Raw genomic sequence first — 22,601 nt, 5'->3', positions numbered from 1 at the left:
TACAACAGGCAATGAAAACACATCTACAGATCAATTTGTTTCACATGCATTGAGACGATGCATTTTCAGAGGGGTCTAATGATGCAAAGAGCTCCCCACATGCCCGTTACGAGCACTCTCGTGAGGTACCCTTCCAAGCGCCTCGGTGCTAAAGCCCCTAGGCATTACTCATAGGATTACCTTGGAAGAGCGCCAGCAACGCCTCGTGCTTGGCGATACAGCGCGTGTCTCGCGTGCACGCGCACACGGCAGCGCCCGAGTCTCCCGCCCAATGAAAAGTCTCGGCGTGGCTCCTGGCCTTCAGGGCGCATTAAAAGTGTGTTCGCCGTGGAGATGCGGTTTACTGTTGAATAGGCTCCTGTTAACTCTTGTAAATTGTGTGAATGCTTAGTATTGAGTTTCCAGGCACAAGTTCGCCCACAATAAACCAGTTTATTTAGCGTGCTTCATTGAAGAGTGCTACAATATGCCCCGCCCAAAAAGGCTGCTGACCCTGGATGAATTCGAGGAGTGCGAATGAAGCTTGCCAAAGCCACAAAAACAATGCGCGCCTAGGGCTGCTCAGGCCCCACTATTTTGGCTTGCACTGGCATTTCATGCTGCAACAATTTGGTGCAACGCTTCAGATTGATTACATAGATGTAAAGTTCAATTGAGTCTGCCAAATTTTTCAGTGAATACAGGTCACACACTTTTTCTTGCACTTTTTCCAAAATGTAGGAACAAGGTTCTACAGTATATGGTGTTTTACACTGCCAGAAAAAAGCAGAGAAGGTTCCATCATAATTCTTTTTGCATGCACCTTTTGAGATGTGCCACAATCTATCAACAATTTTATAACTTTTTTGCAACATTCGTAATATCATAGAACGAGCCCAAATTTGTAATATTTAGAGAAAATTTTGGAAAGTTGGCAGGTATGGAAACGGCTATTGAGAACTATTTAATTGCTGATGAGATACCATTAGTTATGAGGACTTTTTTCTTTGTTTTGTAATTGATTAACTATATCTTGGGGGGACTAACTTGGCGGTAATTCAACTACTTCAGCGTGTCTACCAAGCTGACATTTCCAAATTCCCTGAGTGTTCAACGTTTTCCCTGAGTGCCTTTGCAAAATTCCCTGAGTGACAAAGAACTTCATTTTATGTCAAGACGGGTTGACACCATGTCACCTGATACTGCCACTCTCTAGTGGGCATGTTAAAAAATAAAAAAAAACTTAATTCAAAAAGAAAACACAAGGGCAGGGTTAATACAATGCACAGCGACCTTTAAAAAATATATGAAAGAAAATGGTAAGAACCATTGCAAATCAAGTCATACATTCTCAAATACGAATAAAAAGGAAATGCACAGGAGCAAATATTTTCGAATATGAGGAATTTCTATCAACTGATACGAAGCTCATTGGTATGAGGCCTGAACTTTGTCACAAGTGAGATTCTCTCTCAACATTTGGTAAGTAAACCTCAACTGTCCTTACATACTCTCAGCCCATGCACAACACCTCAGTGTTGTGTTTCACTGCTTTGAAGAGTTTATTTTGGTTCCGATGAGGGACACCTGCATCTCGGAGTGAGCTAACACTTTGTTTTTTGAACTCGAGCTCCTTCAAATAAGTCGCGGCACACTTTCTCTCCCGTTCATTTCTCAATGCGTAAGTCGTTTCTGTTATCGTCCTCCTTCCGCCATGCATTCACCCCACGGACCATTTGAAGCATCCTCTTAGTCAGTTGTACAACCAACATCCGATTTTTCAGACTCCCTAGGGGCTGCGAAAATGTTTGAATAATCGGGCAGTTAAAAAAAATGAATGCATGTCTTGTACTGCCCTTAAAGGGCCCCTGAGCAGGCCACATAGCAAATTTCGGTTATATGCTGGAAGATTTCAGTGCCGCGAGCCCATGATAGGCAAGGGCCACTGCCAAGTGAGACACTTTCCACTTGTGCTGTCTAGCCTCCGCAAGCGAAATTTTTCCCCTGCGTTCTCCCATACCGGAAAACTTAAGGATCGTGCGACACATACATCATGGGCCTGCTTTCATTTTTTTTCCTCTCTATTTTTTTTGCTGTGCGGTGCACTTCTGCTGACAGCGTCGCGCATGAGGTGTTGCGTTTGTCTCATTTTGCGCAGCACTTGATTTTGCGTGCTGTGCACGAGGACACCAGACTAGCGCTATAAGCCAGTGCTACGCAAATACTAAGGAAGGCACAAGCAGATCATAGAGCATGATCACACACTCAAACATTGTAGAAAATAACATACTTTCATTGTCTGCTCGCGCGACTGCACGACATGGGAACATGCAGACAAAACGGAAGTACATTTCTCTAAACTTTAATTCGTCGATTGAAGCAACAGATTACACAAATAACGGATGTTGCCTTGAATAAGTCGCGTGTCACTATGAGCGACGTCACAGCAGTGCGATGTACGTAGGCATACTTGTGCGATTACGTCCGCTCTCCAACTGGGAGCACAGCGCCCACGAGGCAGACGGCATTCGGTTTGAAATTTCAGCTCTTTCCGCGGCACGAAGCACTGTAATACTTAGCAGACACGATCATTATCGCGCTTAGTATGCACAGCGCTTGTCAGCTCAAAATGACCAGCCTTGGTGCGGGGCCCTTTAAGGGCTCAAATTGCCACAGGCACATCTGAAAAAGCTCGGAAGGCCTGCCAGTACAGTAATTAGGCATATCGGTGCTCGTACTGTGACAGGAAATGGTGGGTGCACGAGTGTATAATTAAGGAATAGATACTACGTCCCACGACAATTGCCCCCATACCACGCTTGTCATGCTTCACCGCAATACTTTCGCGTATGCTTCACCACGTAGCATTGCTGTACTGAGCCGAAGCTGACTTTCGGGAACCGGCATTATGTAAAGCGCCGTGCTTTCCGAGCTTCGAAACAAATGACGAGGACCACAAAGGCAGAGTGGGTGCCGTTGCTGACAGTGGCGAGTTCTTTCAATGAAAAACACGGCACAGAACGGCAAGAAGCTCAATAGCGAACGCCGAAGCAGCTAGTCCTAGCGTTGCCGCGATTGTGGCTACGGCTGCCAGCAGATCTGCGTGCGAGAGCGCCGGTTCGAGGCGTCAAGGTAATTAAAATGGCGGCGATGGTGGTGGCTTTGATTAGGGCTGTTTTGGACCGGCGGTCACGGCAAAAATTCCGAAAACTCGGACGGCGAAAGGTTCCCGTATCCGAAATTTCAGACGTCCTCATACATTGACCCTATGAGGGACGTGGTGGCGCCGCGAAGCCATCCAAATTATCAGCCGTCCGGAAAGTTGGTCGCTGACGGTACACTGGCCACTCCTCCAGCGGACGACACGGCATCAATGAAGATCCGTTACGATTCCTCTCTGTTACTCGGGACAGCATTACCGCGACTTTCGTTACTTTTCCAAAACTACTGCTCATTTTCCCTGATAGAAGCACAAATTCCCCGAGTTTTCCCCGAGTATTTCCAGACTATTCAAAATCCCTGAGAATTCCCGGTTTTCCAGGTTTTCCCGGTTGGTAGACACCCTGTTACTTGTTTCAGCATGTATAAGTAATCTGCTGAAGATCAACCAGGAACACGTCATCAAGCACGTGATCATACAGCCCCCTTAGAGCACAGCAATTTGGAGATTCCCGCAATAGCAGCACAAATTATAAAGATGAACAATGATCTTGTGAAACTCCAAAATACTAAACAACAATATTTCCAATGTAGTGTTGCAACAAAATGCGAATAATGGAAGGGGAGAAGAAGGGAAGCAGGAATAGACAGAAAGACAGGGGGGTTAGCCAGTTCTCAAACCGGCTTGAATAAGGGAATGGGGCTGATGGGAAGTAGGCTACAGGATCTGCTTTCCAGTGCCCACTGTGGTAGCTTAATAGCTACGGCGCTGAGCTCAAGGTCGCGATTCAATCTAATCTCAGTTGGGTAGCTGCAGTTTGATGGGGGTGAAATGCACGTATGTTGGTGCACTTATATTTAGGTGCACGGTAAAGAACCTCAGGTGGTCAAAATTAATCCAAAGGTGCACTACAGCGTGCCTTATTATCGAATTGTGGTTTTAGAATCCTAGAATTCAGATTACATTATTATCAGATTAGTTTTAAAATTCTAGAATTCAATTAACCTGTTTTGCTGAGTGTGTTTAAGTGTGTGCAGTACGACAATGTAGCCAGAAACTTAAAGAAATGAAAATCTAGCCAATGTTTAAGATGGTGCAGCAAAATCGGCACGTAAATGTGTCCAGTGTTTCAAGCATTGAAAATGCCACAGGCACAAGCAGAAATGTATTTAACGATAATGTACATATGCTCATCTGATTGCACATTCTACACTCAGCGAGTTTAGTTAACTGACCACATCAACGCCACATTAGTCCATTGTCTACCAAACTCGGTGAACCGCCGGGAGTAGGAACGGGGGCCATATTGCAGTGAATGTGCACAGTGAAAGCATACCTAATGCAGTCAGAGCTTCAGTTTGAAAGACCCTCTGCAGTGGTGGGAAGTAGATGACCAGCATTTGCCCTATCACTGAAAAGGCCACTGCGAGAAGGAACATGCGGTTGCTGAAGAGCCCAATGGTGAATGCAGATTTTGTCTGTGAAATCAAAGAGAGACAATCCAAGTAAACACCAAGTAAACACTCCACATAAGTCATCCTGAAACTAGCCATTTCCCTTTTTGTTTTTCAAGTGATGTGTTTCAGCAATGTTTATGACTCGCACCTAGTGGTGTTGAGTCCACTGTGCAACAAGGCACTTAAGCTACTGGTTCAAGTCGCAACTGTGCCATGTTCTCATGATGACCTTCTAGTGAAAGTTATTTTCGTGAACTGCACATGTGAGGCATAGTTATTCTACACTTAGCTTATGCACATAAGAACAATGAAAATGCCATAACTTTGTGTGCTCCAAGCCCAAACAAAGTGCTATGTTTCTGAAATGCACTACAACATGCGACACTAAGGGAATGAACAGACTGATGGCCACGTACACATGACGAATTTTCTTCTTTCCCCATTTGTTTCTACAAGTGCCACAGATTCATTTGTTACATATTTTCAACACATTGCACAAATGGCATTTTGTCATTGTTGGCCACTTAGTGAATGCTCACCATATGCCATGAGAAGGGGAATGGACCTCCTTATGCCTGATCAATAACATTTTGCCTTGCTCCTTAACCCCTTAAAGGGAAGCTGAAGAGTTTTCCAGAAAAAATGAGTGAAGAGCTGTACGTAATGGTTTTCGACCCCCCCGAGTCCGAATATTGCATCGAAATTGAGCGAAAGAAAGCGCAAACAGGTTTTATTTCGACGAAAAGTGCAGCAGCAAACTCGGGCAGCTCGCGCACGTCGTTTCCGCCTGTGATTGGTGGGGTGCCTCGTGACGTCAACATTGGTGTTCGTCCAGACTGGCCGCTGCCGCCACACATGAAGCACAGTGCAAGGTGGTTTGGCGCTGTGGTTTGGTGAGACAGTAATGGTAAATTTCAAGAGCTTACGTTTCTCTGAGGAGTTCGGCGTTGCTCCCTACATGTATACGTAGCCGGTCTCTCCAAGAAGCAAGAGGTGCTGGTAGCAAGCAGTACTTTCGAAGCGAACGAAAGTGAAGTGTTAGCATCTCCTCGTGTTAGAAATGTTCTTTCGCGAGTATGTTTTTTGCAAAGCTGTATTCAGCGATCCAGTGAGTTCATTTCCGGGCAAACAACTGTACTGTTATGTTCCTGCATGCCTCCTCGGGGAACGTAAGGAAGGATGCGATCGTCGGCATTTGTGCACTGCCTCAAAGCTGTCGGCAATCTACACAGACGGTTTACGTACGGGAAAAGTTTTACGGCTTTTGTAGCACGTGTAGTGGCCTTCATCAGCGCGCCATCCGCACGCTAATCGTAACCGGAGCCATAAAGGCGGCGAATTCCGTCGGCTACGTGAGACAGTCGCTTTCTCTCTGTGCGCGAGGGGGAGCGCAGCGTCCTGGCGTGCGCCGGCTTTCAAACACATGAAAACTTTACACTTGCACTGCATTATGGTAGCTGCATGTTGGCTGTTTGACAACACACGTGCGAATAAAAAATTAACGGCGGCAAAACCTGCGTCAAGGGTGGGAGATGAAATGTACCTACCGTTCAGCGTGCTAACACGAAGGAGCTAGCAATAAATCAAAATCCCAGGTTTGGACGAGTTCGTGTATTCATAAGGTCTTCCAAGACCAGTTACCATCCGTCCGCCCGCACTCGTCCCGCCTTTATACGTTCGTTGCCCCGACCTTTTCGCGCTGCGTTTAGAAAGCCTGCTACCAGAAAGTCGTACTCTCACTCATTCATGCCTTATTGATAAACTCTGGTAGTAATCGTTGTCACGGAAGTGGTTAGAGCACAGCACTGTTGTTCTTGAGCGCTTGAAATTCTTTCGATTCACAGCAGCCTCTTAGCTGCAAGCTTCTTGTCTTACGGGCAGTAATGGAACATCGTCGCGGCCGCTGGTGTTCGTGCAACCGTAGGCTGCACAGAATGCCGGCATGATCGGCCCACCACTTCAATTGAAGCTGCGCACGTCAACTACCACTCTTCATACACACAAACAAAGGAATGCAGGCTTGAGCGAGGCAGATTATGACAGCACGCACGCAGAAACAAGCACGGTCAGGCACGGTCGCGAAGACTGCGAAGGAGCGGAACACCAGTGCTGACGTCACTAAGGCACGGTTTCCGGTCTCCGCTCGCATCGTCAGCGTCAGCAGCAGCGCGCGGCGCTCGACGGGGGGCGGAGCGACAGCGCAATGTTAACCGGCGATTATCTCGTTCCTAAGTGAAAAATCCCGCCTAAATTTTACATGCATGGTTTATAAGGTTCCCGCATCCGTATATGGGCGTCTTATTTAATTCGACAGACTCTTCAACTTCCCTTCAACCACTTCGGATGAGCACGGCTCATCTTTGCCGAACTGTCCCAAAACCGTTTTGTACGAGTGTAACTCATCTGCTCGAAATAATATCTCCATTTGAGCGTGTTGAACGAGAAATGCTCGTTTGCAGGCTAGTTAGTATGTCGCTTCGCAGATGGCAGCACCTGGCAGCCAATTCTTTTTCAACCGCAGTCTCATGTTTCTTCAGGGGGGGCAACTCGTGTTAAAAAAGATGTCATCTGGTAGAGTGGACGCATGTGTTGCTGGTCCGTCGTCATGGAAAAGAAGCCTTTCGCTGTTGTCAAGCTCTTTGGATGATAATGATTCAGACACTGAAGTTTACTTCATTTCTGGAAGCGAGAGTGATAGCGATGACTTCAAATTAGCAATTGATCAGATAGAGAAGGCTGCTCAGAAGACACTTGTATACTCGGGTTCTCTCAAGCCGCCTTTGTGCACAAGGCTTAGGCTTAATGGCCAACTCCCTTTTGCTGAACCTTGCGCGGCCGAGTGTCGGTAGTAGCAGGACAAGCAGAAATATGAAGTAGAACAATGTTTATTGCTCCAGAGGATTCACATGGAAGCAGGCTAGTTTACGACCGTGACATTTGCTGGGGTCGATCGTGGGGCGAACAAAGGCAGGGCCCGACAAGGATGGGAACCAGATGTTTACCTGAGGTCCTTCCTTCGTCGTGGCTCGCAGTCTTCTCCTTTCTCCTGCGTTTGCCTATTTTTGAGCCCCCTGCCATGTTCTTTGTGCAGCTCCGCGGCTATGCAACCATTACATTTGCAAACGATTTGCAAGAGGGTTGCGCTACAGCGAGAAAAGCCGTCTGACTCCCCGCACAGGAAGATGGGAAGGTGTCTGCTCACCTCGGTTCTGAAGTGTGCGTAAGAGCGCGGAAAAAATGAACTTTCATAATTGCCACATCCCTCCCCCTTAAGACCGAACAGCGTCGGCACCCACTGCAGTGTTCTTTGCGTGGCTCCGTGGCCACGTGACCGTTACATTTGCAACCGGTTTGCACGAGGTTTGCCATCTGGCTCCCTGCATGGGAAGAGGGGAAGAAGGTGTCTGCTCTCCTCACTTCCGTAGCGCACATAGGAGCACGGGAAAATATGAACTTCTATAATTCCCACACACTATTGCCAGTGCGCGTCATTGGCGGCACATCTACATGAATGACATCTCCATGAAGCCTCCTTGGTTTCTGTTTTCCCCTGGTAAGGCATTGTCAGAATGACAAAACTGTCCGAACTGTGCTCTTGCTGTTTTTTAGTGTTGATTACCAGCAGGTAGCTGGCCTCATTTATCATGAGAAATAATCAACTTTATTATGCTAATTTGACTTAGTAAGTGCTTGACTTTTTCAATACCGAAAACTTGTTTTTAGAAGGAAAATGTTCTATATCAAATTAAAAAAGAAGAATGAGCAGTTTGGGCATAGAAATTGTGAAAATAATAAAATGGTTAAGGGGTTAAGTGTGACTGTAGGAGATAACAATCCGAGTCGATGCAGAGTGAAGAAGAAAAAATTCACAAATCATTTTACCCCGCCTCAATAATAAAAAAACTTTTTTTTGTCTCATGCAGAATACATACAAGAATACCATGAAATAAAATGAAATAAAGGAATTTTCGGCGAACTTCACTGCAATGCCAATATATTTTGTAGCACGTCTGAAGGACAGACATCTCAAAAGTGATGCTAGCTGTGAATACAGGGGCCTAGGTATAACAGCTTTCTATTATGATAAATATTCCATGTTCTTAGAAGTTTATGCAAAAACATGTTACTTATAAATGTTAAGGAAAGCATGGGGGAAGCAAAATTCGACCTAAAGGAGAAGTGGGGAAGACATGGACTGTGAGCTACATGTAGCATTTTGCCCACTCCAGTTGAACCTGTCAAAGTCAGCTGTATTGTCTGAAATTTGTCTTCATGCTATCACAAAACAGAACAAAAGACTTACAAAAGAAATCTCATCAGCAGAGTTAAAATTATTGCTCGTGTTTGAAATGTCATACTTGTGCGAGACTGCAGGTTTAGTAGTAATGGTGATCCAATCACTTGATCAAGTTGTTTCAAAGGTGTTTTCACAGTATGTGTTCCACATTTTTGTAGCCTGGCTGCACCATGCATATGCATTTTTAATTAGTAACAATTCAGTTGACTGGCCTAGCCCTCCAAGAAAGGTTTCTTTTTTTTTTAAATGCAATTCCTCTGGAAAATAAGTGCCAACCTCTGATCCATGTAAAGGATAGTAACAATGGATCTAATGTAGCCATGGTGTCTCATAAAGCAACATGTGCTGGTTGTGCTTGAGCACCGCACCCACTTATTGGCACTGCAGGCACTGTCCACCACAGCAGTTTACAGGAGAGTAGAGAAAGTCACTTTCTTGTATGGAGTGTCAACCAGTCCTGCATTGCAGCTGGACATAGCCAAATCTAAGCACATGTTTCCACGCCTGTGAAGTGCCCACACAACATGTGAAAACTTTCAGTTTTGCTTTCTTATAATTTTGGTTGCATTACATGCAAAATTTTTTTTTTCTGGTTGTATACAGTGATGAAATTTTATGTCATACTATTCACTGTCATTTGCAATGAGAACATCAAAATGTTTGGAAAGCTGTGAGTGCAATTTCTGCCAATACAATAGAAAGGCTAGTGAAAAAGGGATCAAGATATGGAACCGATATAGAACTGTAATGAAAAATTCAGTATTAACTACTTTTGAAAATGCTACTACAATTGTGGTAGCTGTGTACCAGCCTACCATGAACATATAGCCACAAGAATATCTTCATATAATGTCTTAATAACTAAGTTACAGGCGTTTAATATGTGACTACACGGCCGCCACAGTTTTTTACTTGCCTTCGCTACCCACCCCACAGGCACGCTGTCCTGCTCGCTGCGTACTGTCACCAACTTTGGGCAGCGAAGCGAGAGCTACGGGCCCTGTCTACTACGTAGAATAGAGGACCAGATGGGCTCTTTCATCGTCTGCCTCCACTCACGCCAACTGAATGGAAGCTTCACAGAAGGATAAGGATCAGTGGCACACAATGCAAGGGTGCCTTGAGGGCCTTTACAAAAAAACCCCTCCCCAACCCCCACCCCAGCCCACCCCCACTAAAAGACAGATGGACAGACACAATCATGCACGCACACACCTTTGAAGGTTAACTGACTGCTTACCTGTGATCTGCAGCTCAATGCATTGAACATGTCAAAAAAGACAAAGCAAGTAAATGTCATGGTGGTGTCCCTTGGTGTTACGATTTGGTCACTCATCTAAAGAGGCAGAGGAGTAAAAGAAGCACTCATTCATGCTTTCTCAATTTTTCAGGTATGCATTCAATATTGAGGTTGTGACAACTATTCAAGTCACAAGAGGCTGTTTTATTCCCTTGGTAGAACAGCTAGAACACAATACATATGACACAGCAGCAAGAGTGCCCAGCAAAGCAAAAGTTCTGCCACAGACATAACCAATTGGGGAAAAAAAGAAAAGAAAGACAAGACACCCCTTGACACAGTTGATTGCACTATTTATAATAAACCAAACTGCCAGGTAAGATTTATTCATTATATACCAAACTGTTTACAAAAAGTGACTCTCAAAATGAGGTGAAAAATATGGTGAAATTTATTGTCAATAAAAAGTTACTTTGCAAATGTTTTTCCAATGCACATTCAGAAATCATGCTTTGTAAATTGCTAAAAACAGACAAGTGTTCATCAGTGACATCTCTGCTGCAGACTAGCTGCTTTAGGGTTGAAATTAAGCAAAGGCAGTTAATGCATCAATAGCAGTGGTCTAAATTAAACAGAGCATTGTGTTACGAGAAAGTGCACTTCATTGTGCTGAAAACTGCAGTACCAATCTCTTGTTAATATCGCCACAGGCTTCTGCTTTCCTATTCAAAATCTCTAGTAAAGAACTTCATATAGAATCCGACATGTTGGTGCTCTGTACCGTATTTTTGTGCACATAACCCGCACCAAAATTTAAGAAAAACGTAACAGTAAAGTCGGGCTTAATAACCGATGGTCGTTAAGGGTTACGGACTGGATTCCGAGGGAAGGGAAGCATAGCAGGGAGCGACAGAAAGTTAGGTGGGCAGATGAGATTAGGAAGTTTGGAGGGTCAACATGGCCACAATTAGTACATGACCGGGGCAGTTGGAGAAGTATGGGAGAGGCCTTTGCCCTGCAGTGGTCGTAACCAGGCTGATGATGATGATGATGAAAGTCGGGCTGCAGGTTACATACAAATTTCGCCTTGAGGTGTGGCTTAAGGGCAGTGCTCGCCGCGCTGCCATGGAGCCACGCCTCAAGGCAAGGTTCTTTGCCATTCAAAGTCTCGTCATCTCCTAGGGAACCCCACTCCAGCGTGTTCCAAGCTCTCTTATCCCCTCATTGATGGTCGCCCATTCTCTTCCCGTATACGAGTCGCCATCTTGCGTTTAGCAGTTAGTGAATGACTCATACGGCGCCAGCAAGCTCATACTTCACCCATTCCCATGGCGCTCCTTCGGTCCGTGTGAAGCGCTTTGTGATAAGGCGGTGAGCCAAATAAGCAGCCCTTGCACTGCCCGTGCAAGGACTGCTTCATCCACGCTGTCATCCTTTGTTATGTGAATGCTAGCTGCGAAGTGGTCTGATTCACGTCACACATCACGTGACCGATTCGCCCGGGATAACGTGCAGCGTGTGAACCAGCTGTGTTAGCGTTGCCGAAGAACGGAGGAACAGAGCCGCTGGCCTAAGTTACAGTGTGGACAAGTTGAGCATTCATGAATGAAAACTGTTTTTGCGAAGATTTGTAGGTTTTTTTATGTAATCATTTACTCACATTATACGCACAGATATATATATATATATTTTTCTTTCTGGGCTGTTTTAATTGGGGGTGTGGGTTATATGCAGTGGCGGGTCATACGTGGAATAAGGTACATCACTCTGCAGAACTTAAGGCATCAATCACTTTTGCAGAAATTTCAGTGAAGAGCAACGCTCCTGAAGACGATGAAAGATAGACATTTACAAGAGAGCAACAAGGGAAGAGGTGAAAGCCTAGCAAAACCTTAAACAACCAGCCACATGGCTGTAAGGTTTGAATTGACATCTCATTGTACCAGTGGGGACACCACCAGAAGAAGGCCTGCCTATATGTGCCACTTGCAGAATGCTGACCGGTTGGTAACTGAAATCCAAGGTGAACTAAGAAAGGAACTCAGCACACAAGGAGTTTCACAATTCAAGGGTGGATGAGGGAGGCTAGCACATTTACTTCAAATGTGATGTTGGTCAACACATGTTTGCTATATCAGGGATGTAATGAAACTGCGTGCATGCAAATTTTCATGGTTGCACTGTCTTCATTTATAATAATTAAGCATATATTTTTAACAGAGCAGCGAGTGCATTTTAAGTAAGCTCAACTGTAACACAATGTGGTTAGCCATTTAGAATGCCATCGCAGAAAAACTGCACATCATCACCCACTTTACGGGGATCAAACAAATGTGCGCCTTCAATATCTGAGGTAAGAAGAGCTATCTGAAAATGAGGGATTCATGTGCCTATCGGGGCGCAATGCACATGATGATGCAAGTGTTTGGCGAGTAGGGGTTCTGCCATAGCTGTGGCTATCTTTGGTGAAAGAGCATTAATAAGTGGCTTGTTTATTTTGTCATATACTTGTGTTCAATGTGACCACCAAGAAAAAAATGTAAGAAACCATCTTGCTACAGTAACAGAGAAAGCATCCAACTTTTCATAATGTACCGTATTTACTCAATATGTTTACACGAGTAGACCACATCGGTGATCGGTCTGGACTGACGGTCACTTGTGTAAAGTTAGTTTGGGCCTGCAGGTGATCGACCGGCATTTACCGCAAACGCCTACCAAATTCATGTATGCACTTACTGGATGAAACAGTGTGAACTCGTGTGTGGCATAATGCCAGTAAAGTTACCAACTGATTTTGCACAGCATAGCCTAATGTGACAGTATTGCGAAATCAAGGTCACATGCGTGTTTAGGTGAACACAAAACATACCTGCAGCATCAGGCATCACGAAATTTCAAGTAAATTATAATTTAATGGATCACAACAATGAGTAAAGGTCTGTAAAATATTCCGCTGTGCTGGCACTCTAAAAAACAAGAAAATCGATTTTACCATCGCAAATTACTTGTTAGGACTGCTTAATTATTGTGTTCACTTCCACCTATGAAATGCCGTTTCAGGGGCCCAAGGGAATGATGAAGTAAATTTGGCGGCCCGCCGGCATTGAAGTGCTAGGCCAACGCCGCACACAGCAAGGAGATAATGCAAGCTGCTTGCGAGGCCGGACTAGTGGTGACCTCTGATACTGACGAGACACGAGGGAGGGGGGGGGGGGGGCAACATCGGCGACACAGATGCTCTTTTTCCAGACAGTTTCGGTTTCAAAGAGCCTGCCAAGGGGAACTAATTGTTTGTGTAGCTCCCACATAAAATCCGCTATTCAAGATTTAATTGTTGGGATAGGTAGTGTCGAGGACGGGCTTCAAAGTACTCATTTGCTGTAGCCACCTATGGTTGATAATTAAAAAGTTAATTACTGTAACTTCACTAATTACGCACATAATTGCGGAAATTGCTCTGTACCTAGAGGCTGGCAAACCGTACACACGAATGGTAAACATAACATTACCGTGATTTATTTGTGCTAATTTAAAAAATTTTGTGCAGCTAAAAAAAAGCACCCTATATAGTGATTAAACTTACAGATGAAAAATAAATTGCACACTGGAAGCAAGAGAAAGGACAAGTCATGATTACAGCAAAATAGGCATGCAGGCTTCACCTCTTTTCGGAAGATAAACAAGGTTCCGAGAATGATGATGAGCGAAGACAAGACCACATTAAATATAAGATCTCTTGTGATCATCGGCTGCTTGGTGTTGCGTGGAGGCTGCTTCAACACATCATGGTCCACAGGCTCTACACCAAGACTACAGGAGGAAGAATAAAGCAGAGAGAAAAAAGAGAGAGAGCAACACTCAACGTTAATAAAATGTACACACACTTGACGTATTATTTTGTTCCCAGTACCTGGTAACATTGATTGATTGACTGATTGGATTACAACCCCAAAGTAACTTATGGGTTGTAACAGAGACTGTAGTTGGTGACTCTGGATTAATTTTGACCACCTGGGGTTCTTCAACACGCACCCAAAGCATGATACATAGGCGTTTTTGCATTCTGCCCCACCATAATGGAGCCACCACAGCCGGCAATCAAACCCATGTCCTTCTGCTTGGCAACAAAATGCCATCGATAATTTGGCTATAGTACTATAGTATTCATAGGACAGCTGATGGTTGGGCTAGTTGGTTGAAATGCATGCTGAAAAACATTAGCGCACAGGCAAGAACAATAAAAAAAGAAGATCCAATGCAAACCGCTCTTCGACAAAACAACAATTCTATTCAGGCACAAGGATCAACTCATGCGTGAGCTCATGGAAGCCTTCCATATGCGTATCAGTGGAGATCAGTGCGTCAGTCAGGCTTTCGTCCACTTCTCTGATAGGGAGTTTCGGTTCTTGACCAACTCAATCGGGTACACATGTTAAAGATGATAGCCTTGTTTTTGTTTTGTTTCGGTTTTTATTTGTGCATGTGTTTGGAATAAACTTCAGTAGTGAGTTTGCGCTCGTCCTTGTTGTTGCTCAGCTTGTCCTTGTGTCTCTGTGCACATTTTTTGAGTATCTATCCACATTGGAAAGTCTTGTCAGGTGGCAGAACACTGCCGCAATTACGAAGCTATTCAGGCAACAAAACCATGCTACTACAGCTAACAGGGCATTGAATCTAAACTAGACCAAAAACCAGGAAAAAAATAATAATTTTGGCATGAACCACAACTGAACCTGAAAAACTGAACTAGAATGTCATTACTTTTGTTTATGCTGGAACAAAATTAATAAGAAAATAGAACTGTTTTTGGTTCAGGTTGGCCACATTCTCTAGAGCTTTTCATCTATGCATTGACTGCACTTGTGGCTTAACCATGCTGTACCTCATTTGTTAAGGCACACAAGCTTGCTGTCATGTTAGTAGTGGCAGCGCCGTTGCTGCAGTTTTTATTGTGTGGTGTTGAGGCATGCATGTTAGTAAATACACCCACCAGCATTTGAAATTTGTGACTGTCAAATAATTCTTTGTTGGTGGGACACTTATGCAAGTATATTTGCTGCAATGAAAAAGTGCTTTGTAGCTGACCTGTTGCTTCTAACTCCAGCAGAATATTAACATAGTTGATGTATACTGAAGTAGGCGCAGTGGAAATTATGTATTTCTTTTGATGAACTGCATCTGAGGTGTCCTTCCACAATACAATTGTTTATAACCACGTGAACAGTAACTACTCATTAATTCAACTCATTAATTCAGAAAATGGGATAATTCGATCTCATTATTTAGTCCTGGCAGGCGTATGCATTATTTAATGCAATCAAATTCTCATTAATTTGGGCGTACTTGACCGCACATCGTTTGATTCAAACAACTCTTGGAGCTCCGTGAGCACAGAGTGCCGCAAATGTGTGACGCAAAAGAACAAGAACGGCGCTAAAGTCCAACCGAAACGAAGCGGCAGAGTCTGCATCACCATAGTCATCAGCACAAATCCTGCGTGAACGACAGCAACGCCAGAACGCTTTGTGCCTATTTGTGCCTATTACATCTTGAATCGGTGTGCGCGCCGGCCGCAAACCTTTAGAACTACAAGATCACCATCCATGATTGCATCGATGATGGTAGTATTGTCCACTACCATGATCATGCAGTATTGTCCACGGCGACTGCAGCAAACAGCAGTTTCGTTTTGACTCTATGCACGCATCGGCTGCATGCCTACATAACTGTTTAGTCGTCATCCATGACCACGTCAATAGCAGGCGCAGTTTCGTCCGCAACAGTTATGGCAAACAGTAGTTTCGTTTTGTCTCTATACGCACGTCAGCCACATGCCTTCATAACTACACAGTTGCCACCCATGTTCATGTTAACAGCGACTGCGGTTTTGTTCGCAGCGGTTGCGGCAAACAGTAGTTTCATTTAGACTCTGTACGCACGTCGGCCGCCTGCCTTCAAAATTTCGTAGTCGCCAACCATGATTGTGTCGATAGCGACCACGGTTTCATCCGCAGTTGTTGCAGCAAAGGGTGGTTTCGTTATGACTTGGTGCAAAGCTGTCGAAGATGAAGAGCACCAGTTACATCGAGATGAATGGATGATTGGTTCGCGACCAGCTCACTAACGAAAAAAAAAAAAAAAAATAATCGGGATGTACACGTGGTAGTGACAATTCTGTCTCCATTTAAGGTGTGCGCCGCGACCGCACTGCAAAGGAAATCGCGAAGCCTTCACCGCTGTGAGAGTCAATCAGTCATGAGATGACGAGAATTGCAGCTTCTACACTACTTTTGTGCAAAACAGGAAGTGGATTCGCTCATTCATTCAATAAATAAAAGCGTGTCGACGTAGTAGCATGTTTTTATTGTTTTCTTGATACCTTCGATAATTCCACATTTGGTTAATTCGAACATTATTTTCGGTCCCGCGAAATCCGAATGAACTAGGTTTTACTGCATGCATTTGAGGTCTCAAAAACAACACATGTACCCTCTTTTTTTTTTAGAAAAAAAAAAGATCTTTCTATGCAGCTCAGGAGCAAAAATAAAAAGTTGCATTCTGGGGTTTTACAATCAAACCACAATTTGATTATAAGGAACACTGTAGTGGAGGACTCCCGAGTTGATTTTGATCACCTCGGGTTCTTTAACGTGCATCCAAAGCATGGCATATGGGCATTTTTGCATTTCAACCCCGTCGAAATGCAGCCCCCACGGCCAGAATACCATCCTGCACCCTCAGGCTTAGTAGCGCAATGCCATAGCCACTACGCTACTATGGCAGGTTGCTGATCCAGAACGAAACACCACAACAAAAAATGTTTCAGTTTGAAAGTTTGACTGCCAGCTAAAACCACATATTTAGCTGACAGCACGGTATTGCTTCCACTAAAATGGGTGTCATTTAACATCAACAGGGCAGAGATTTACAAGGCGTAAACATTGCACTAGTGTATACAACAAAGGTGAGAAGCATCGCATTTGCTTTTCACACCGATGTATGCTAAGATGTCTGAGCTACGCAAGCAGCAGCTATATAAGCCTCTGAACACATCAAAGTCTGACACGATGTGCCAGTAAAAAGGTACTTCTCTGCTTGTCATGAAAACTACACACACAAACATATTTTGCTATGTGGCAGTTATGACAATTTGTGGTAACAAGATTTTTTTTTTCTCTGATAAAGCTTAATTGTGTTCTATAGGAAAAATACTGCAGAAGGAGCACTACCCCATTGTTTATGTATATATTCAGGTATTTTATATGATGACGATGACAAGATGTACTTATTGAGGGATGGCTCGAAGGCCTATAATGGGGAATAGGAAGAAGAGGGGGGAAGCGTATTCAGAGCCGTCCTAGGAGCTGTGAGTCCTTGGCGAAAGCCAAGAGCGAGTCCAGAATGACCCTGTCGGAATCCATCGAGCCAGTTGCCGGTCTAATCCACAATTTTATACGATAACATTAAGGAAGCTGAATGCAAAAGCACAATGCAGACACTTTGCTAACTACATAAACTTATGTAACTGCCTTAAAGTGGTTAATTTGGGGATTACATAAGTTTATAAAACTGCAAAAATCAAATAAAAAATGTGCAGGCATAACAATACAACCTCTGTGCTGGTGGTCCATCCATGATGATGTTTATCCAAAGAATTTGCATTGCATTCAGAGGGTTGGGAATCTTCATTAGTGTGGACAATGCAATTAGAGAAAGAGCTGCAATGCTCCTGGTGGAAAAAAATTTAAATAACTTCAGGTCAGACAACAAATAACAACACTATATTTCACAGTAGAAACAACAAACAAAGCAGACAAATTATCCAAATCAAGTGAGTTTAGACATACGTGCTTAGCTGGAACGTAACAAAATTTCTGATGTTGTAAAATATGCCTTTTCCTTCTTCAATTGCTGCCCTGAAGAAGCAAAAAAGAAACAAGAAAATGTGTACATAATGTCTGCCACAAATAAGAGTATTGCAGAGTAGTGCAAGGATTTCATTGGATTCATGTGAAAATGTACTAATGCAAAGACAACAGAATGTTGGACAGTAACATTTGAAAACTTGAACATACACACTAATTATGTAAAATTGAACACTTGTAAAATGAAAATAAGCAGAAAACAGATCTATGCCCAAAAGCTGCAAAGGGCACACCAAAATATTTGAGGGCCATTTGGGAAGCCTTAGGTCTTCAGGCTAGGAAAACGGTGCAGCTTCAACATGTGTGGCTGCACAACAGAAAATGTGCAAGTTCTGTCAATATGCAGGTCAAACATTTCTCGACAAGTGAAAGCAGCCAGATTTTGTGTCAGGGCAATGTTCCCACACAATGTGGTCTCACACAAAACAAGGCTATGTTTACAAGGAGGTGGCTCCAGAGTGTTATGGAAATCCACTACTGCAGAAAGTAACAGGAAGTTTGGGCATATGCATCCCAATGTAATACAACTACAGTCGCCTTCCATTAATTCGACCCTGATAGAACTGGCGAAATTGATAGAATTATCCAGCGGGTCAAATTAAACAAGATGCAGAAAAAATGCCAAAATACACTGCTGATTCATTTGGCAGTATTTGCCCTGTTCTAAACACTGCTGATTCATTTGACAACATTTGCCCTATTCGAAATGCCCCCAAATCATATGCAAAAAACTAATGTAGGAATCAGATTGCAGCTCTTAAAGTAGAAATATAACACGCACCCGATATTTTAAGCAAAAGATATTGTTGCACGAAAGCAGCTGGTTTCCTGAAGTCAGCTTTGCAACGCGGTTTTTAACCCTTTGACGGTTTTTGCCGTACATGTACGGCGACGGTTTTCTGTCCCGCAAGGTCTTAGCCGTACGGGTACGGTTCCGACCCTCCGTTTGAAATTTCGCGCCATAATGACGATGCGTGCTCACCGGGAGGTGCTGCCACCTCTCAGCACTTACAAGATGCGTTTGAAATCGGCGCTACCTTCTTGGGGAGATAAACAGAACTGATTGCTAGCTTCGGCGCGTCGCTCAGACTGCGGCAACGCCCCTTTGGCGGTTTCGGTTTCGCCGCGGGATCGCAACGAAGGCGCGCGAAACGTCAATTTTTTCTTTGTCGGCACTCTCTTGCAGGGTGGTGGAAGTTGATTTCTATCTTGATTGTCGCTGCTCTTAGCTTGTTTATCAGTGCCGTCGCGAGATGTTCTCGCTTTCAGTGGCAACGCGCTTTCGCGGTTTCGGTTCCGCCGCGTGATCGCAACGGAGGCGCGCGAAACGTCAATTTTTTTCTTTGTCGGCAGGCTCTCGCAGGGGCGGAGGAAGTTGATTTCTATCTTGATTGGCACTGCTCTTAGCTTGCTTATCACCACCGCTCACGAGGTATTCTCGCTCTCTGCGGCAACGCGCTTACGCGAGAGGGTGCCTCAGACCTCTGCCCAAGGCAGCCGCACGCAGAGGTGTCGTGTACGCCAACACAACTCCTCGCTCCAAGAGAACAGACACGCATTTTAGGTGTGCAGATTGCGATAAAGCGCTGTGCGTAGACCCGTGTTTCAAGGAGTACCATGCTCGGAAATACTACTGAACATTTTGCAGTTCTCAGTGATGCCGACACCAAAATACTGTTCCTAATTATTTTTTACTATTTATTCCCGACTTTATACATTTTGTACATTCAAGATCTGAAATAAAGTAATTTGACCACCTGGGAAAGTTTTTTTCAAAATAATTCGACCCACAAAGGGTTAAAATTAGCTCCACCGCAATATATCCGTGTTATGCGGTCCAGAATACGACCATTGCGAAGGTGGTTAGGTTACGTGCACAACTGCATTGTGCAGGCAATATTACGCTCGATTTTCTTTAAAAGAAAAAAAGTAGCTCATATGAATCAGGTAAATATCGTAATCAGACATTGTGAGCTATGGTTATTGCTTAAACATCTACCTAGTATGGCCCAAAAATAAGCGTTTTCAACAAGATGACGCATGTTCAACATATCCAATGACCCCTAAGCTCCGTTGGGACAGACGCTGCTACTAAAGTGGTCGCTATCAGGCTCACTATGGGGGTCAGATGCTTGTGTGCTGACTGGTGAAGTTCAAATCATTCAGCGAAAGCCAATTTTAGGATCGAATTCACCAAAAATCAAGTTAACTGGAGTCGAATTAATGGAAGTCTACTATATATCCTAAACAATTGCAAGTCTTCGATTCATGCTGTTGCCCGACTTTTCCTTGAAGGGGACTCATCATCACAATACTGGGTGTTTTAGCATTGACAGTCTTCAAATATTGAAAACGGAAGACTCTAGACAAAATACAAATTTTTGCCGGCTAAAATTACAGCAGTGGCTAATAATTGGGCAATAACTTCCAATAAATTCTGTAACTGATTTTCACTAGTGAGCTTCCTAATTAGTGAATTAGCACAAAGATTAAAATTGTGCAATTAAAGCCGACCAGGGCTCAAGGCATGCTAACTAACCATGAATCTTGATATATTAGCCCCAGCTTGAAGATACAGCCTACGCCTGTTACAATGGACCCGCTTACAACAGACTTTCGGATATAATGGACCGTACTTCAGCCTTAGTTTGTACTACCTATTTTATTAATGCAACGAAGTTCACTTTTAACATGCCCCGCTACAACGGACTACTGGCTACAGGGGATGAAATTAGCAGCAATTTTTTCCAAATCGGGCTTATAAGACGTACTTTTGCCGTGCCGACATGGGCTGACAAATGACTTGCGAGGGTAAGCTGACGATCACGGCTCAATATCGTGCGCGCAAGGAAAGAAGGGGGGAGGGTAGCGAAAGAGGGGGGGGGTCTACTCCGGCGGCTGCTGCTTACTGCGCAGGCGCCACGTCTTGAAAGTGATCTGCAAGAAAGTGCACGCCGCGCGGGTCTCATTTCTTCAAAGTGATTCATGATGTTGACAAAGTGCGTCCAGTGCCAGTAGCTTTGTATGCGCTGTGCTTTCGACGTTTAGTTCGCACTGAAGTGAGAGACAGCACAAAGGTCAATTCACTCACTGCTCCTGCCATGCTTAGCTTGCTTAATTTGCAATCGCAATCGATGCTTTGCCTTTCGGGCGAAACTCTGATTTTTTTTTTTTTTTATTGTGGAGGTTCGTCACTCACTCTTTACAATAAATTTGTTAGACATCACAACGAAAGTTTCCGAAGTGAAGCGTTTCAGATATTACGTATTTCGGATAAAACGGACGTTATTTTGTCGGATTATCAGGGTCCGTTGTAACGGGAGTCAACTATATCAATCCTGGTCTCAAATTTACAGCAACTACATTGGTTGTTCATGTATCATTATCACAAAAAGCCCTTGTCAAACCTTTGAGGGTTGCCGCCATATATGTACAGTGGTTACTGAATGTTTAAAAAAAACATGCCTTTTTGGACTGAAGTGCAGCGTAGCATTGGTCTGCAGGTACTGCAACCTCCCATGACTTCTAAACAATTTCTTATTGTGCTGTCACTCCTTGGTTTCCGTCAGAACTGATTTTTCGCTTCGCACTATGGAGGCTGCCACTGTGGTGGTTTAGGAGTAATCCAGCTTCATTTAGTTTACAGCTGCATGCTTACGTCCGCACTTGCATACTTTATTATTGGCACTCTTGTGCGCATTGTTTTGAGTTACAGCTGTTACGAAAACTGACTGCTATGTCGTTTCTCATCTTTCGCACGAGTGTGAGATGCTTGCCTGCATGGCTCTCCTGTAGATGTGCGATTACTTTGTTTACAGGCTGGCGCTTGCAAACTGGCAATACTTCTGTGCTTGTATGTCCTTTTGAAAGACATGCAAGAACTGATAGAATTGTGTATAGTGATAAAACAATTGATTACTGCAAATTTATCACTTGCTTTACTTTTCTAAAGGGTGCACGCAACTGAGTTTGCATGCGGGCACTCACAAGGCATGCCTCGCTGTCATATTCCCTACCCATGCACTTCATTTTCCATTCTTGTAGCCGTTTTTCATTGGTTCAGATGTGTCTTGTAGGCCAATGCATTGCCATCTTTGCTGGACGCAGCCCCTCTGAGCGACATATGATAAAGATGTAAAATGGAACATTACAAAATATGGACTCGAGTTGCTTTAGTTTTATTATTGGACAATATTCAACAATATGCCATGTGTTATAGTGCATTTCTAAAAAGATGTGACCCTTTAAGGAATAAAGGACACCTGTCACCAAATTTTAAAATTAAATTATGGGGTTTTACATGCCAAAACCACTTTCTGATTATGAGGCACGCCGTAGTGGGGGACTCCGGAAATTTCGACCACCTGGGGTTCTTTAACGTGCACCTAAATCTAAGTACACCGGTGTTTTCGCATTTCGCCCCCATCGAAATGCGGCCGCCGTGGCCGGGATTCGATCCCGCGACCTCGTACTCAGCAGCCTAACACCATAGCCACTGAGCAACCACGGCGGGTCTGTCACCAAATTTTGGATATTGCAA

At 44.1% G+C, this 22,601-nt stretch overlaps 1 protein-coding gene across 4 annotated transcripts in view; it reads right to left on the bottom strand.

Moving 5' to 3' along the window:
• SPoCk (secretory pathway calcium atpase) overlaps window positions 1-22,601 on the bottom strand; it is a 138,245-nt gene that overhangs the window by 30,522 nt on the left and 85,122 nt on the right. For all 4 annotated transcript variants that reach the window (XM_055063684.2, XM_055063683.2, XM_055063686.1 and 1 more), the window contains exons 19-23: window positions 17,984-18,052; window positions 17,749-17,865; window positions 13,799-13,946; window positions 10,134-10,229; window positions 4,476-4,617 (exon numbers count right to left, since the gene is read on the bottom strand). In XM_055063684.2, coding sequence (XP_054919659.1) covers window positions 4,476-4,617; window positions 10,134-10,229; window positions 13,799-13,946; window positions 17,749-17,865; window positions 17,984-18,052 — 572 coding nt within the window. The remainder of the gene's footprint in view (window positions 1-4,475; window positions 4,618-10,133; window positions 10,230-13,798; window positions 13,947-17,748; window positions 17,866-17,983; window positions 18,053-22,601) is intronic.

Source organism: Dermacentor andersoni, chromosome 1, assembly GCF_023375885.2.
Source record: "Dermacentor andersoni chromosome 1, qqDerAnde1_hic_scaffold, whole genome shotgun sequence".
NCBI lineage: Eukaryota > Metazoa > Arthropoda > Arachnida > Ixodida > Ixodidae > Dermacentor > Dermacentor andersoni.
This window is presented reverse-complemented; position numbering and strand designations above follow the sequence as displayed.